The sequence below is a fragment of the Neofelis nebulosa genome, chromosome 8 (genome assembly GCF_028018385.1).
Source record: "Neofelis nebulosa isolate mNeoNeb1 chromosome 8, mNeoNeb1.pri, whole genome shotgun sequence".
NCBI lineage: Eukaryota > Metazoa > Chordata > Mammalia > Carnivora > Felidae > Neofelis > Neofelis nebulosa.
The window spans coordinates 53,953,010-53,971,442 of NC_080789.1; the positions used below are offsets into that span (position 1 = coordinate 53,953,010).

The window sequence follows — 18,433 nt, forward strand, 5'->3', positions numbered from 1 at the left end:
CTCCAGAAGCAGGGCTTATAGGGATTTCCGTGGAACAAACAGGGCAGGAAGGAAAAACATTTTTTTTTTTTTTGTCTGCCTTTTGGGGAAGATGGCAAACCAAAGCCAAAGAGAGAATCCTGTATCAGATAGATGGATGTGTCAAAGGGAAAGTTGTAAGGTGAGCACAGTTTTATTAGTAAGAGAGAATATCAGGCTGGAGACCATGGGCAAAGGTTTCGTCTCTGCCAGATAACTCCAATTCAGATTCATTCGTTTGGGAAATATTATTAGGGAACCTGTTTAGACCTGGCCCCTGCCCTCTGGGAGGTTAGAGTCTAGAGGGGGTTATGGAAACATAAGGAAGTTACAACATAAGTGATGAAAGAGAGGAGCCTAACCGGGAGCAAGGGATACCCAAGAAAGCCTTCCACAGGAAGGGATATCTAAATTTAAACCCGAAGAACAGATGAGTGTGAGCCGGGCAATGTAGGGCGAGGTGCAGCTGGGGAGGGAGATCATGGCATGGTCAAGGAAGCAGACAGTCAGGAGGGCTGACCGGGCTCAGTCTGTGCTGTCCACAGATGAGGTGTGACAGGGAAAGGGGCCAGGTTATGGCCAACCTTACGAACTCACAAGATTAATGAATGTGCAAATTAGTTGTAGGAAAGGGAGCCTGTAATAATGATGGGGAATTTGTGTAATTCGTTCATCCTAGTCCATAATCAGCAAACATTCTGTGCCATCTGATGGTGAAAACCTGAGATGTGGGTTGTTGCTCTACCCCCGTGTGCTCCTTTGTAATTTAAACAATACCGGGAAATCAGAAAAACTGAATTTATTTCACACTCATGGCTTCGAAGCTGTGTAAAATATGTGTGTGACATATTTGTACACATCTGTGTGTAATTTGGGAGGTGGGCACCGTGCTCATGCCCTGTGAGTTTTTCCCTTGTGCGGCCCATGGAGAGCTCAGTCCCAAAAGCCATGACAGGGGTTCACTTTGATTGGGAGCTCTTCTGATCTTCCTGTGCAATACAAACATGAGTGAAAGCCATCCTAATAAGTTTTAGCCTAAATTATAATTTCTGTGAGGAGGAAAGACTCACTTTATAATTCCGGAGGCTCTGTGGGCTGTTCCTTGGCCAAGATTCCTTTCTCTCCAAATGCACCCCAGGACCGAAGTTTTGTCTATGTGGTCGTGGGGGAGAAAGGAGGAGGGTTCAAACCTGAGGCACTGACCAGATGAGGTCAGCCTACTGTTTGATAGAAAATGAGAGAGGAAAGGTGTACCCCCAGGGCAGGCGGCCTGAGAGGGAGGGAAGGCAACATAACAAGTGAGAAGAACCACAAAATGTTTCTTCATTTGAGGTTTTGAATGGGGCTGCTTTACTCTGGGTTCTGCTGAGTTAACACAGTTTTGTCTAGAATGTAGCACAACAGAAAGAGGCAGACCATTAGCCCTGTGACAGGCAGGACTTTGGGGGGTTGCCTTTGGATGACTTTGCTTTTGACGTTACGTGTAGGTTGTTTCCTTTGTCTTTTTCTTTTCTTCTTAGTGACTGCCAGCATTGTCTTCCTGTGATGATATCCTTCCCAACAAGGAACTTAAAATAGCATCTCCCCCCTCCACAGTACAGAGTGAGGGAAGCATAAAGATTAGGTTTGTGAATTTCTGACCCTCACACCATCCTCTCAGGCAGAGATGGAGTAAAAATAAGCTGTCTCATCTTCTTGACTCTATCTTATGAAGTCCTTTTGCTGTTTTGAACTGTCTCCACAAAGGAACCGGAAAATTAAAAGGAGCCTTTATGGACAAGTCAGAAGGAGTGTGGTGGGACTCCTTCCTCCCTCAGTCCCTTCTTTCCTTCCCATCTTCCTTCCCTTTTTCTTTCCTTTTGATGGGAGTATTCCCTGAAGTACAGCAGGGCTGGCAGGTATGGGAGTCTTCGTGGGGTTATGAATTGGATCGTGTATAGGAAATCTACCAAGCTAGCACTTGAGTGGGATGGTTGGAAGTCACGAAGGTTGGGCTGCACAACCTGTAGTTCTCTGTAATACCAGTGAGATTCTCTTTTGAGGCCTATACCCCCTGCACAATTTGGAGAGGGTGCTCAAAGAAAGGCCTGGAAGGGCTTTTCTGAGGCAAAATATCTAGGATTGACTTATCCCCTCTGTCAGGCTGAAGGCTTGGCGGTAGATCTCTTGCGAGGAATATTCAAAATGGAGGCATGTGTGTAAACATTCAAAGAGGATGCTTGATATTTCGTCAGAAAGTAAGAAATTGTCAGTATTACTAAGGGGTAAGGGCATGGGTAAGGCCAAGGGGAAAGAGAGCCAAAGAACAGTTAACCAAACATGAAAGCATAGTATGTAGCCATATTCCAAATGCCAAAGCATAACTTTGCAAGGCTCTGCCAGTCCTCGATTGCCCAAAACCTGTCTGTGGAAATCTCATCTTTGTAACTTGGACCTAATGATCCTCAGTCTTCCTGCCATGACACTCAAGGTGCTTATTATGGGGTATTAAATCTGTAAGTACCCATATAATGTAAATTCCACAGAGCATTTCCCTAATAAGAGAAGCCGTCTTGATGGTTCTCCTTCAGATGTCACTCTTCAGGTCCACGCTCTCCAAGACTTGGATCTGTGTGCCTTGATGAGGAAGAGATTAATCAGTGGGAAGTTGGTAGCAAAACACCCACCAACACTGACAGCAGTATACTGATGCAGCTCTTAAGTGCCAGTTTGTATTTCCTCGATAATACGAAATTTATTTTGGCAAAAGACTAAAGTTCTTTTTGTGAAATCTTTCCGTGAATTAGCTGAACTAATTTCTACCAGCACCACATGGTTTTGAAAAACTATGCCTCAGATGCAAAAAGGAAGGGTTCCCTCACCACCACCCCCCCACCGCCCCAGCATCAATTACATGTCTTAGGAACAAATTTGTGAGTGCCTGATCTGCTGTTTGAAGACTAGATAAAATCTGCATTTTTGTTTCTTTTGCAATGTTGAGCGTATTTAGACCCATGAGAACTTGGAAGCCAGCCTGCGAGCCTGCCTCTAAACAGCACGCGGCCAGGCCCATCTTGCCTCCCTCACTGCTGTTTATGTGGCTGCTGGAGCAGAGCTGTGTGGCCACTTAGTTGGAACATCAGGGCATTTTAAAGGGCTTGCCAGGGAAGACTGAAAAGGAAATGGTCTACTGCTCCCTCTCACATTGAAATTTTGCTGTTTGGGATACAAACTAAAACAAACATGCACCACCTAAGGAACCAGGGAGGAGATGCCAGGGGCATAAGGGTGGAGAAGGCCTGACAAATGTTCTCACCCTCTCCCATGCAGGTGGGCAGCTCTCCCCAGACTGTGGCCTTGCACCTGCTGCCACATAAACCCCTAATGTACACAGTGGCCGTGTCACGGACAGTAGCCATCATTATTCCAGTGTGTCAGGGTATTCCACCTGACTGGGATCCCCATGCCCTAGGCAGGGGACAGAAGCTGTCATGAGTGGTTTCAGTGACTTCAGAGCTGGACAAGGGACACATGTGGGTCAGCTCCCAGCAGTGAGCCTAAGTCATGCCTCCTCCCGGGATGAGTTGCCTGGTTCCAAGTACAATAAGGAGCCCTCTACAAGCCACCCCTCACCCCCGCCCCCCCCACCCAGTCACCATAGATCCCTGCCAATGTTCCAAAGCTTAGGAGAGCTTTTCTACCTCTTAAATTTCAGAGGCCTGCTCAGAATGCAAAAAAGGTTCCTCCTCCTGTTCCCATCACACTCTATTACTGCTGGGCATCAGCAGATGGACGCTGCTGCCTTTTATATGCAAATATTTGGAACCCATTAATCCCCCAGTTCCTGCCACAAAAGCCCCAGATCTGTACCATCTAAATGGCAAATAGCAGTTCCCACCCAACTAGAACTATTAAAGCCTTTAAGGCACGGTTATAGCCTGAGGCCTGAAATGGACAGTATTTTTGACACCAGTGCTGATTCAAATGTGGTCTCTGTGAGAAACAGGCTCTGTAAGAAGAAAGAGGTGGATGACTGAAGGCAAATCTCTCGGCAAAGAGAAAGGCATTTTATGTTTAATGAGGAGAATGGTAGCTAACGTTTACTGATCTCTGACCCAAGTGACCCAAGACTGTGCTGAATGCTTTGTGGAAGGATCTCATTCATTCCTTGGAGGAGCCTTTGAGGTTTGCACTATCATCATTCCAGATTTATAAGTAAGAAAAGAGGGGCTCCAAGAGGCTAAGGAATTTTTCCAGAGTGCCCATCTGGGCGGAGGGCGGTGGGCGGTGGGGAACCAGGATTGGACCCTAGGCAACCTGCGCCCACACCCTGAGCCCTTTGTGCACCCTGCTGGAGAGGTGAAAGAACTAAGAAGTGCCACCGACGTGGCTGGGACAACAGAGACAATTGAGGATTTATCGGCCTCCTTCCACCCTGTTAGTGAACAGAGCTCCTGGCCTTCCCATAGTTGTTCAGCCCTCTTCCCTTTGTTTTTTCTCCCCTCCCCTGCTGTCCTTTCTCTGCTCCCTCCCCCTCAGAGCCTGAGGAAGCCTCTGAGCCAAGCCCTGTGCTGCCTGCCAAGTCAGCTCCCTCCCTAGCAGCCATTTCTTTGAGCAGAGCTTTGCTGATCAATATTGAAAGCTTCAGCAAGAGAAGAAAAATGTTCTCAAAATACAAAACTTGTCTCCCAGGGAGATTCTTTCTTACAGGAGAGTGAAACCTTCGAACTGCTCCAGCAGTTCTCTCCTGCAGTCTGACCGAGCATTCAGAAGAAAGGCGATCAAGAATGGCCCTTCCTCTGCTCCACGTCAGTTTCTAGATCACCAGGCTCCTCAAGCCTGCCTCACAGCCCCGGCCCTGGTGTACTGGAATCCACTTCCCTGTCACTGTCTTCAGCTGCACCATATTCTTTGTTGCCCTCCTGAGTACTCTGAGCTTAAATTTCACATGTTGACTCCGTCTATGGCATGTGTATGCCCCTGTGGTCAACCTCAGTACCAACATCTGTAGAGCTCTCCTGTTTTATTGTCTCATGTAGCCGTTTCTTTCTGAGTCCCCAACCAGGCAACCCTTGTCAGGTTTCCCTTGGAGGGAAACCAAATGGGAGCGAGGAGACCCAGTTTTTTTTACCATCAGAGAAAGTTGTTTTTTCTCCTACCGGTTTTGATAAAAATGCAACCTTACAAATGGTTTCATGCCCCAGGCAAGTTGGCTCTTAAATGTGGATGTCAGTATGCTCTGAAATGGCCACCAGCCTGGGTGAATACTGGAGTTGGGGCAAACAACCTCCTTCCAAGAGCTGGTTTCTGGGGTTGTGTTGAGGTGATCATTTATGAGGAAAGCGTTCTGCAGGTCACCTCATTTTACCTGAATGTTTCTCACTCCATTTCAGTACTGGGTCTCCTGTAGCCTGAAGAAAATGTCAGGAAATTGGTCCTGGAGTTCAGCTGTACCCTTAAGTCCCTGAATACAGCATCTAATCAGTCCCCTTCAGTTGTCCACATGGACTGCTCTTTCACAGAGGGGGATACCACACTCACCGGAGAAGTCTGGCGAAGAGAAGTCACGGGAGGAATCTGAGCTCCTGGCAGCAGTGTTGGAAGAAGTGATCCTAGGCATTCTCCCTAAGCCTCCCACTCAGGTTGGGGCCGTCCTTCCTTGAAACACACGGATGCGTGGGTGATGGCAAGAACCCAATGAAACTGAAGCTCTGTGAGGGTTACAGTTGGGTAGGCTCACCACACAGGAAAAGTGTGAAGTTCAACCTCACACCACTCCTGTAGTATGGGAATCCTAAAACCAAGAAATTATATGTTCTACAGCTAGAAAAACCCAGAGTGTCTCCCAATAAAGGCAAATTCAAAGCTCTCTATGTAACTGAGGGCACAAACAACCCTTACTGAAGAGAAACTCCTGTCTTACCTTCAAATCCACTATGAGAAAGGATAACTACATACAATGGAGCCTTCCCTTTAACTCACCAAGAAAACCCAACAGAACAGGTTGAAACTTGAAACATGTACACATAGAACCACAAGGTAAGAAAAGGTAGATGTGGAAAACAACCAGATGAACATTCACAATGGTGTAAGTATGTCACTGAAATAAAGTTACTATAGTTGGCCCTTGAATAACATAGGTTTGAACTTCATGAGTCCACTTTTTCATGGATTTTTTCGACACAATATTGTAAATATGTTTCCTCTTCCTTATGATTTTTTAAAAACATTTTCTCTAGCTTTATTGTAAGTATACAGTAATAAGTATAACATACAAAATACATGTTAACTGTTTATGTTACCAGTAAAGGTTCCAGGGAACAGTAGGCTATTAATAGTTAAGTTTTGGGAGGGTCAAGAGTTCTACTTGGCTTTTTGATTGTGCAGGGGTCGGTGCCCCTAACCTCTGTGTTGTTGAAGGGTTAACTGTACTGAATGGATTGAAGAGTAAACTGCATAAAGCAGGAATTAGTGAATTTACAGAAATCACAGAGAGAGAAAAAAGAACAGGAAATAAGTAGAAATCTGGAAGGTAAAATGAAAAGGTCTAATGGTAGAAAATATAAAAAATAGAGGGCAAGCAATATTCAAAAAGCTCACAGTTGAGAATTTTCCAAAATCAAAGAAATATCTTCTCGTTTCAAAGAGTAAAACAAATTTCCAACCATGATAGAGAAAAAGGAATCCTCATTGTTGTTAGTGTAACTTCATAACATCCTAACAAAACAACAGTAAAAACTTAAAAGCTACCAAGAAGACTGTTATTTGCAAAGAAATGATACAAGACAGACTTCTCAAAAAGAGAAGCCAGAATAAATGAAATATTATCTCTCAACTGCTGAGGGGAAATAATGGTCAGTCTAGAAATCTCTACCCAGTAAAGCTATCATGCAAGATTAAAAGCAAAAATAAAGATTTTTGTGGTCCAAAGACTGGGTGACTGTATCCCTTACAGACCGCTGTTTACTAACAATGGACTTCAACAGAAAAAAATCAAACTCGGAAGGAATGGATTTCAAAGAGCACAGAAGTTACTATTTTGGTTTATTTATATAACTGTAGATTATAAATGATAAAAATGACTAATAGAGGCTTAAAAATAAGACAGAATTCAACTACCAGGCAGTAACATGTTAGATGAAAGAAGGCATTCTAAGATCACTTTATTTTCTGGAGGAGGACATAAATACAGATTAACCTAGATATTAAAAATTTAAGCATGACTACTAAAATGATAGAAATAAACTATCACTTCTAAACCATTGAGGGAGGGAAAAGGTGTTAAAGCAATCAACCTGACAGCAAGGATGAAGAAAAACATAATAAACAGAAAATACATAGGAAGTTTTATATATATTAATACATATATATTAGTGATGGCAGAGATAAGCTCCGATGTATCAGTTTTTACAATAAGCAAATTTAGCTCGCGTTGTAATAACTGAGATTAGATTTTATTTTAATTAGCCACATGCCACTAGTGAAATACACTTTAAAATTCAAAGTTGAGAAGTCCTACTCTGCTTTGTAGATGCTATCATTGAAAAGTATCAGGGTGAGGAGGTGGCATTGAAAATGACTATGATTTCTTGCCTAAGAGACTCGGAATCACGTTAGCTAAGGATGACAGATGGGGAAGTCCCACCTTGGAAGTGAAAAAGTTAACATTTATTGACTGCTTCTTAAGTCTTAACTGGGGTCTACCGAGGAACTTAAGGAGCATCAGAGAGACGAATTTATGCTGTGTATCATAGAAGCCCAGACACAGGAGTACTTGGAGCATGTAGTAGGGGTGGAAGGCCACCCCCTGCCCTCCCCAAAAAAAGAGACTTTAGGAAGACAGGAGATATCACAGGTAAAGAAGATGGTCAGCGGTGTCTGTGCTGGAGAAAGGCTGAGCTGAATGAGTACTGGGAAGAAGCTTTAGGTCCAGTTTAGTATGGTAGTGGGCCTACTGGTAAGAGATTAAGGAGGAAAAAAGAGAAGACATTGAAGAAGCAGAAATGGATTTCTCTCTCAAGAAGGTCAGCACCTAAAGGAAGACGGAATGGATGGTAAAGAGAAATTCAGGCTCAAGGGAAGTTATCTTGGAATAGGCAATCACCATTTTTAAGAATAAAACCTTAATTATCTAGAGTCCTTGGGGAAATGAGTTTCCTGGGTAACCAGCTTTTCTGGGTGACCTGATGCTGCTTTTTAAGATGCCATTGCTAATTTTGACCATTTTTTAAATACCCAGAGTCACCAGCAATAGCAATATCAGGGTGGTCTCTGGCCTTTAACTAAGGGTGATACTCCTTTGTGACTTCATTTAACCTTGTTTTGAGCTCTCTCCATCGTTGCCCCATGGCAGCAGGACCTGCCAAGGCCTCCAGGAGGATTTCCCTCTAGACTAACCACAGAGTGCCATCAAGAGTTCTTTTATCTATTTTTTGAGATCTTTGAACATCTTTCTTTTCCTGTCAGCCACCTTTTATCATAACTTGCCATAATTTTCCATGTCTGGCATGCTCTTGAGCTAGTGTGTTCAGCTCGGACCAATGCATCTACTCTGTATTGACTCACCCAGGCTTCTTAAAAGACTAACGTTTGGCCTCTGGTCAACCAGCAGGATAGTAAACATCACTCTGATCTTTTTGGTAGCCTTTCCCCACGTGGTCGTGTCTCAGATACACAATTTAATATACAACCAAGAGTAACCTGGGGTGAGCATCTGAGAGGTTCTTCTGAATATAGCATAACCTCTGGTATGTGGATTGGGGGTATTTATTTGGCTTTTTAGCCAAAGGCCTCTCTGGACTCCTTTGAACTTTCAGAGAGGGCTAACTGGCCACATCTTCCCTCAAGAGCAACCTAAGAGATTTCTGTCTTGGGGCGCCTAGGTGGTTCAGTCAGTTAACTGTCTGACTTCACCTCAGGTCATGATCTCAGGGTTCATGAGTTCAAGCCCTGCTGGAGCACATGGAGCCTGCTTGGGATTCTTTCTCTTTCACCACCCCCCACCCCTGTCTCTGCCCCTCTCCCACTTATGCTCGCTTGCTCTAAATAAACTACAAAAAAAATTTTTTTAAGAAAGGGGATTCCTGCCTCAAAGCTGATAATTTTCTCAATACAGATAGAAAAAGGTGTCTATCTTATCACCTATCACCACCTATCACCTATCACCCATCCTCCAGGAGGAAAGGTATTTTGTATTAACTAAAATAGCCTCTCCTCTGTCAGCTGTATGGTATGCTAGACCTCTCTCCGCTACCTGGGCTGCAAACACACTTGAGTCTCAAAGACTTTATTACCGGGGCGCCTGGGTGGCTCAGTCGGTTGGGCATCCGACTTCAGCTCAGGTCATGATCTCGCAGTCCATGAGTTCAAGCCCCGTGTTGGGCTCTGTGCTGACAGCTCAGAGCCTGGAGCCTGTTTCGGATTCTGTGTCTCCCTCTCTCTCTGACCCTCCCCCGTTCATGCTCTGTCTCTCTGTCTCAAAAATAAATAAACGTTAAAAAAAATTTAAAAGAAAGACTTTAATGACCTAAAATGACCTAAAATCTTAATCCTGAGATAATTCGCTACAGACCTTAGTCTTAAAAATTGTAATGATGGGTGAGATGGCGGTCTCTTTTAATATGAGACTCAGTAAATCCATAAGGGGTCTTAACAGAAGAAACAAAAGAGCCTTCTGGTGTTCTGAATTCCGTAAAATCACAGTCCTGAGGGCAAGGCAGAGACATTCCAAAGTAGGGAAAAGCCACTAGTAATACCAGGGTGGTCTGTTGTTAAAGGTCCACAGGCTGGTTTCCAAGAAGTCGTCCTTATAGGGTGACATTTATTATCTTGGTGATTTATCAGAGTCTGGCTTTTAGCTTTTCAGGTTCAGAACCTGGTTTAATCAACACACAAAGAACAGATTCATTGTCAGAGCTGGACTCACCCTAACCACGCTCACAAGATTGATCTGGAAACCGAAATTCCAGTTGACATTTATATGGAGAAATATAATTGACTGATCTTCTCCAAGTACAATGACTAGCTCATTCTTTTCCTGTAGGCAGGCCTACACAAGGAGCCAGATCATAATCAGGCTATTTGGTGAACGTGAAATCAGAGTTAACGGTGAATCATGTTTAATGGCACAGGCTAAGAGAATAATTCATCCACACTAAATATGGTCCTACCAGCGGAACTGAATCTCTTTGAAGTCTGTCAGCTAAGACTCCCTCTGCTCTGATCACTATTTAGATAGACACCTGCCAATGTTATGCCTTGTTTTTTTAATGCCTCAAGGCCAACCCAGGCCCACACCCACCAAAATCCCCTCCCACACTGGTCTTTAGATGTTAATACTTTCCATTGACTAATAGCATAGTCATTCTTTTTCCGTAAGTTTAAATCTCCCTGAACAGTCTTATTTTCAAATTCTAGGGGGATCCCTTGCCACACCTATACTGATCCACACCAAGGTTTATCAGTCATTTCCCAAAAACACCTTCACATTTTTATTATATTCCTATGCCACATGCACTACTCATGTTTTTATTTAACTCACTTTTTAAAAACCATTTCATTTGAAAAGATTGACCCCTACCAAAAATAGGAAATGACTATCCTTTGTCCTAAAAAGAATGTGGTGCAAAAAATAAACACTGAAAACAAAGCTCATATGTTTCCCATGTAATTTTTCAACTAGCCATAGTTTGCCATGCAAAGCTGTGAGCCTGAGCAGATCCGTGTTAAAAGATCAACTCACACCAAACTGAGAGACTCTCTCCTTCACATAATCAAACACCTCAAAGGAGGATTCCACAGCAGAACAAATTTAGGGGATTATTTAATGTATGTGGTGCCTTGTCCATCTACCACCTAAAAGAATAACCTCACGTTAGGCATCACAATTTTGGGAAAAGATGGCCTAGACTTTTTGAGACTTTAGGGATATTTCAAAACTGTTTACACAGCTGTAGTGATGCCTCCTTCCCAGCCTCACTTGACTCCAGACTCTGTCTGATGCCACACTGATTGTCTCATTCCTGCTTCTCTCTGCACAGGTACACACTGGCAGCTCAGGACCTGGTGATGCGTGCCCGCGGTGTCCTGAAGGACAGAGGATGGCGGATATCTAATGACCGGCTGGGCTCAGGAGACGACATTTCTGTATATGTCATTCCTTTAATACATGGGAACAAACTTTCATGAAAACGGCCCAGAGGGCTGGGAGGACAACAGGGGAGAAAACTGGGACATGTCTTGGCAGGGCAGAACTGGGAAGTGCCCCAGCAGAGTTCCAGGTGATGCAACCTCTTCCCAGGCCAGGTGGGGGATTTGCTGCCGAAAGGCTACTGGCTGTACTGGCTGTACTTCTGGGGGACCCTTAGATTTCAGTTTCCTCTTTAGTAACAGGTCTGGATACTCAACAAGAGCAAAACATAAAGGCTGCTACTGAGTACTGTGTTTCTTTTGGTTCCTTTAATAGGCCTCCTAGGTGGCCACTACCTAATTTTGGGCACACACATCATATTTATTTGGAGTAGCTGGGGCAGCCATTTTCAGGTGTAACTGGCAGGAGATTCTTCGGCCTATCAAGCTGCCAGCTTCTCTACAGGTTAAAAGTGCTGCATTGGAAAGTTGGGGATCATGTCTCAGAAAGTGTAAGCACCCATCTTCTAGTAAGCCTGAGATTTATTTCAGGGAATGCTATCTGTGTGTGTGTGTGTGTGTGTGTGTGTGTGTGTGTGTGTGTGTGTGTGTGTGGTGTGTGTCTCTCTCTTCATTCTTTCATGGTTATGGTGGGGTGAAGCAGGGATTTTTTTCTGTTTGATATTCCTTGAATCTTAATTGTTTCCCTTCCATAAAACAGGCCTGGGACTTTCCAGCTCCTTGCTGAGGAATTTGTATGTCAAAGTGCAGCCCAGGCTGTCCCCGTATCCTGTAGCCCACACCACCCAGGCAGCCTTCTGGATCAGTGCCCTGGCTGACAGAGCACTGTCTTTGTTGTGTAACAGTTTGTTCCCGGGTTGCGTTTTCTCACCAAATCAGTGTGTTCTCATGAAAATATGGGTGTTTCTTTAAACCAACAGTTTCTCTGTTGTTTTCAAGGGTCCCCCTTTTGTGGCTAGAGATTTCTCTGAGAATCTAGGTTTTCATTTCTGGTCTCATCGGCCCTCCCCACCTGCTGTGCCCTGGGGACGCATGTAAAGCAGTGTTTAAGAGAGCAGTACAGGAAGCTCCATGTATCATTCAGTTCACCATACCTCATGTGATGACCATTCCTCCATTTTGGATCCAGGTTCTGTGGACTGTGACTGTTCGCAGGGCCACCCCACAACAGTAAGTATCCACATACCGTCAAGGAGCGGCAGTCCTGCTTCCCCCTCGTCTTTGGGCAAGACCCACTCACAATAGCCTTTTGATAAAAGCGAATTTGAATTGAGTTGACTGGTCATCCTCATGCTGTGCACCCCATTCCTTCTCCTTGGAATCACGTCCCAGCAACTGAGGACCCCAGTTCCCACAGATGCTCCACTTCTGAGTGTTCCTTACAAGAGCTGAAGAAGCAGTGGACAGCAGATCTACCTGTTGCTTCCCTGCTGGGAGGAATCACCAAGTAGTGTTCTAGAAATCACTTCTCTCTCAGGCAGACGACTGCCCTGCACTGAGGGGCTCTGTAGAGCGACGTCCCATTACTGAGTCTTCTTCCCGCACACTTCCTGTGGTATCATCACCATCTTGACAGTTCTGCGTAATGAAAACATTCTTCCCACCCCACAAAGAAAAATGTCATTGACATGATTCCCTGAACTCCTGGGGAGCCACTTCGAGTTCGCATGTTTGTTGAATCCCTTCCCCAGAGGAGAGGACAGGAACCTTTCCTCCAGGATAGTTAATCACCTTCCTGGAGTTGTAGATATTTTATTAGGAAAGGCCTAGAGCCTCTCTACTCAGGAATGAACTCATTCCACCATGTGGAAAGGATGCCCTGTCTGGCAGGTGAGGTACTATGGGAATTCACGCATCAGCTGTTCGCCAAAATGTTGCCCAGGGAGAATCGGATTACTACCTTGTCAGGGGGTCCTCTTCATCTGACAGCCTCCCTCCTCCTCCAGTAGATCTTAGCTACCCCAGATGTCTCTGTGGGGACAAGTTTGTGGTAAGCCATCTGCTTCTCTGGCAGAATGTGATGCTATGAGACAACATGCAGGTACCCTACAGCAGTGTCATCCGCTTTCTGTTCCTGCCCCGACTCAAAGTCTTGTACAAATTGGAAACAAGAAGGTTTTTTTTGTGGGACTCTGAATGGCCGACTTTGGGAAGCTGCCCTCACAGGCAGTCACCTCTTTCTCATGTTCCCGTTATCTTTCATCTGTTTTCTCTCCTGGGCTTCTATGTTGGTCCGACCTTGAGCTTTTCTCGTTTTATTCGAGCCACCAGAGTCTAACTTTGGGTGTAGATGTCATGACAGCCTTCTACTCAATTCACCAACTCATTTACTGCCAAGAAATGTCTCAGGAAAAATTCTAGAAACAACCCCCCCCCCCCACCCTGACTTTTCAATTTATCCTAAAGTCTTGAGCATGTAGTCCTGCTGGTTTTAGTTAGAATGGTATCCAGGAATTCTTTCCATAAGCCTCTTTGGTGGAAAGATCTTAGTAAAAGCTGAAGCCCTATTTCTGTTTGGGGGATGGGAGGAAAATTACAAACGAGGTGAATAAATCATATGTGGAAAAAGTGATTTTTTAATGCCCATAGCAGATCTGCCCAGCACTGATACTGCTCTGTGAATTGAGCTTACTCTGTTTGGCCTTATTTTTCACCCAGGCCCCATGCCATCCCATCCCACAGCAGTAACTAACTGTGTCTACATAACAGGGTTGGCCCTTGGAACATTCCTGGAAAGGTCAAAAGGCAGCACGCTCAAAATTCTGAAGAACATATTTATAAGCGGTTCTGAAATCTTGTGTATCTGACTTATAGCCAGATCTGCTTGGCCTAATAGTCTCAGAGGAAATCTTGTTTAATAAAAAGCTTTCGATTTCCTAGTCAGGCCTTTATGGTTGCCTTGGGGTGTGTGTGGCCACTTCCTCTATAATGAAAGGCTCTTTGAGTTCTAAATCTCTTTGTTGGGCTGGACCCTGCTCTTTGAATATTTGGGGACAGTCTTTTCCTGGAAGAGAACAAACTCACCCTCCATCCACACCCTGCAGCATTTTGCCAGGCAACAGCCAAACCTTTGTTCTCATGACACCTGCAGTCAGAGGTGGACTGTCTTCTGCGGTGGTTATGCTCACCTAACGGTGGTTCTCGGGTGGGAAGGGACAGGTGAAAATCGGGCGAGGCCGAGTACTCAGCTGTGTACTAGGACAAAGCCACGGAAAGTGGCCATTTCAGTTACTTCCCACAGTAAACAGCTTTGGGGAATTTGGGGTGTTTAATTTTTTAATTCTAGCAACTTCACCTCTTCAGGGCTGTGTGCTCACCTTTTTCTTACTCCTGAGTATCCATTTACTTCTTGGGAACAACTACAGTTGTAGGTAGATATTGGTGGGCAGAGATGACCGTCCTGGTACCTGAATTTGGCCTCGGATCTTGGCCATTAGGATAGGATTTTCAGTTTACCCAGAGCACTAGCATGGAAACACTTGGAAAAAGACTCCCACATCTTGAAAATTCTGACTCCCCTCTTGATTGCACCTCCTTCCTCATCTGCCAGTCTTTTTTTTTTTTTTTTTTTTTAACAAGGCCAAGAGTAGCCAGTGGTTTCTTTCCACCACAGTTTGAGGATCTAACCTTTCCTTAAGTGACCCCACAGCCCCACGCTCTCAGAGGGAATATGTTAAGCTTTTATGAGATTCTATTTTCAGTAAATTACTGCTTCGGGACACTTGGAGAAAGCAGTGAGAGTCATTGTCTATGCAAAGAACAACCAGGCTGACACTAAAATTTACCAGATGTAAGAAAAGAGTAAAACTGTATCTGGCCGCAGGACAGAATTTTACGTTAGAAACTTGGGTTTTTGAGGGCTTTACCATTGTAGAGAAACACTGGGAGTCTGCATACCATAGCCCACCATGAACAGACGTTGGTTCTGTGGGTGATGTGGTGTCTGTATGCACACTGCAGTATTTCAAAGGACACTACCTGAGCAGACTGACTTGCCTCTTGTGTGAGCACTGAGGCAGCTCTTCGTGAGATCCGATTGCCCGTCTGCGGCCTACTGCTCTTTCTAATCCATGATGTTATATGTAAATAGCTTTAATTGTTCCTTAATTGCGTCTTAGATGAAGTTCTGTTCATGTAGCAACCAGGTAGACAGTGACCAAATGAGGCTGTAAAATGTGCTGTTGTTTTCTACTGTGATGTACTTGAAGGACAGCCCTGTGTCCCCCAATCTTTCAATCTTCCATCGTATTTTGTGTTTGGGGAATCCTCAGGTTATTCTCCATTTCCGTTTTGCTCCATTTTCTTTGCTTCTTCTGGAGACCCAGGGAGGCCCACAGTGGAGATCATTTGTAAGAAATGTATCACGGTCTGGGTTTCCAAAAATGTCGTATGTACAGTGAATGAGAGGAAATCTGCCTGAAAATGGTTTCAGAACCAAGTACCTTTATGCTTTGTGATTGTGAAACCTTGACTTTTGTAACCCGAAAAATGAACACTGTTTAGTAAAGGGGATCTATTTTGTGTGTTTTGAGACTTAGGTGCAATGTTCCCTGGACAAAGCTAAAGAAATGTTTATGCTCAATGACATTTTAAAATAAAGTATTATATATATGTATATAGGATACCTTTAGAAAAAGTTTTGTGTTACTTCTTTTAACTCGCTATGAAGTTTCTTCATATCAGGTGATGGAATGAGGAGTGTCATGGCCTTGTGTGAAGTTTCGAACTATGAACAGACTCCAAAGAAAATCAAAAGGGAATGGATGCCAACACCATAAACCTTCACAGGAATAGCAGTAAAGGCTATGTATTTCAACAATGCATCTAGAAGAAGCACCTTGGATATTATTCCCAAGAATTGCTCCCAAGAGGTATTCTTTTTTCTTCTTTTTTATTGAGGTATAATTGATATACAACATTACAGTAGCTTCCAGTGTACAACATAATGATTTGATATATTTATCATATTGCAAAATGATCATCACAAAAAATCTGGTTAACATCTATCACATTCATATTAACATAACTTTTTTGTTCTTGTGATAAGAACTTTTCACTCAGAAATCTTCAAATATGCAATGAAGTATTATTGACAGTCACCATGCTGTATATTACATCTCCATGACTTACTTATTTTATAACTGCAAGTTTGTATCTTTTGACCCTCATCACCCATTTCTCCCACTCCTCACCACCTGCCTCTCCCTACCACCAATCTGTTCTCTGTGCCTGTGACTTTTTTTTTTGGGGGGGGGGGGTTTATTTATTTTTTAGATTCTACATAGAAGTGAGATCATATGGTATTTATCTTTCTCTTATTTCACTTATCATAATGTCCTTAAGGTACATCCATGTGATCACAAATGGCAGTATCTCATTATTATGACTGAATAATGTTGTGTGTGTGTGTGTGTGTGTATTTTCCTTATCCATCCATTCATTCATTCATTCATTCATTGATGGAGACTTGGTTTTTCCATATCTTGGATATAGTAAATTATGTTGTGTTGCAGTCATCATGGGGGTGCATATATCTTTTTGAGTTAGTGTTTTCATTTTCTTTGGATAAATACCCAGAAGTGGAATTGCTAGGTCATATGGTAGTTCTGTTTTTAATCTTGTGATGAACCTCCATACTGTTTTCCATAGTAGCTGTGGCAATTTACAATCCCACCAACAGCACGCAGGCTCTCCTTTTCACCACGTCTTTGCCAACACTTGTTATTTCTTGTCTTTTTTATAGTAACCATTCTAATAAGTGTGAGGTGGTATCTTAAGGTTTTGATTCTTTTCATGTGTCTGTTGGCCATCTGTAGGTCTTCTCTGGAAAAATGCCTATTCTGATCGTCTGAATTGTAGGAGTTCCTTATGTATTTTGGGTATTAAGCTCCTTTTAGATATTAACCTCTTATCAGAGAAATGATTTGCAAACATTTTCTCCTATTCAGTAGGATGGTTTTTCATTTTGTTGATGGTTTCCTTTGCTGTGCAGAGCTTTTCAGTTTGATATAATTACACTTGTTTATTTTTGTTGTGGATGCGTTATCCTTTGGTGTCAGATAAAATAAGACAAAACAAACAAAAAACACTGCCAAGATCCATATCAAGAAGCTTACTGCCTATGTTTTCTTTTAGGAGTTTTATGGTTTCGGCTTACATTCAAGTCTTTAATCCACTTTGAGTTCATTTTTGTGTACAGTGCAAATAGTGGTCCAGTTTTATTCTTTTGCATGTGGCTGTCCAGTTTTCCCAGCACCATTTTTTTGAAGAGACTGTCCTTTCCCTATTGTATATCCTTGGCTCCTTTGTCATAAATTAATTGACTACATATGTTTGGGTTTGTTTCGGGGTTCTCTCTTCCGTTCCATTAATCTATGTGTCTAACAGGATAGTATTTACATAATACTATGTATTTTGATTACTATGTATGTATTTAGATTACTATAGCTTTGTAATATAGTTTGAAATCAGGGAGCATGATACCTCCAGCTTTGTTCTTTCTCAACATTGTTTTGACTGTTTGGGGTCTTTTGTGGTTCCTTACAAATTTTAGGATTGTTTGTTCATTTCTGTGGAAAATGCCATTAGAATTTTGATAGAAATTGCAATGAATCTGTACAAAGCTTTAGGTAGTATGGACATTTTAATAACACTGATTCTTCCAATCATGAACACAGTACACCTTTCCATTTCTTTGGGTCATATTCAGTTTCTTTCATCAGTGTCTTTTAATTTTCAGTATACACTCTTTTACCTCCTTGGTTAAATTTTTTGCTAGGAATCTTATTCTTTTTGACCTTGTTATAAACAGAATAGTTTTCTTAATTTCTTTTTTCTGAAAGTCTGTAATCAGTGTATAGAAATGCAAGAGATTTCTATATATTGCTTTTGTATCCTACAATTTTACTGAATTCATTTATGAGCTCTAGCAGTTTTGTGAGGGATTCTTTGGGGTTTTTAATATATAATATGTCATCTGCAAATAGTGACAGTTTTACCTTTTCCTTTATGATTTGAATGCCTTTTATTTCTTTTTCTTTCCTTACTGCTCTGGCTAGGTCTTCCAATACTATGCTGAATAAAAGTTACAGGAGCACACATCACTTTCTTATTTATAATCTTAGAAGAAAAGATTTCAGCTTTTTACCATTCCGTATGATGTTATCTGTGGACCTGTCATATATTGTGTTATTTTATTTTATTGTGTTGAGGTATATTCCCTCTATAGCCACTTTGTTGAGAGTTTCTATCATAAATGGATGTTGAATTTTGCCAAATGCTTTTTCTG

At 42.8% G+C, this 18,433-nt stretch overlaps 1 protein-coding gene across 2 annotated transcripts in view; it reads left to right on the plus strand.

Annotated features, from left to right (window-relative positions):
* Window positions 1–15,767, plus strand: part of PPM1H (protein phosphatase, Mg2+/Mn2+ dependent 1H) — a 262,320-nt gene extending 246,553 nt beyond the window's left edge. For both annotated transcript variants that reach the window (XM_058742159.1, XM_058742158.1), the window contains one exon: window positions 11,037–15,767. In XM_058742159.1, coding sequence (XP_058598142.1) covers window positions 11,037–11,111 — 75 coding nt within the window. In that variant the 3' untranslated portion in view covers window positions 11,112–15,767. The remainder of the gene's footprint in view (window positions 1–11,036) is intronic.
* Window positions 15,768–18,433: the final 2,666 nt, after the last annotated feature.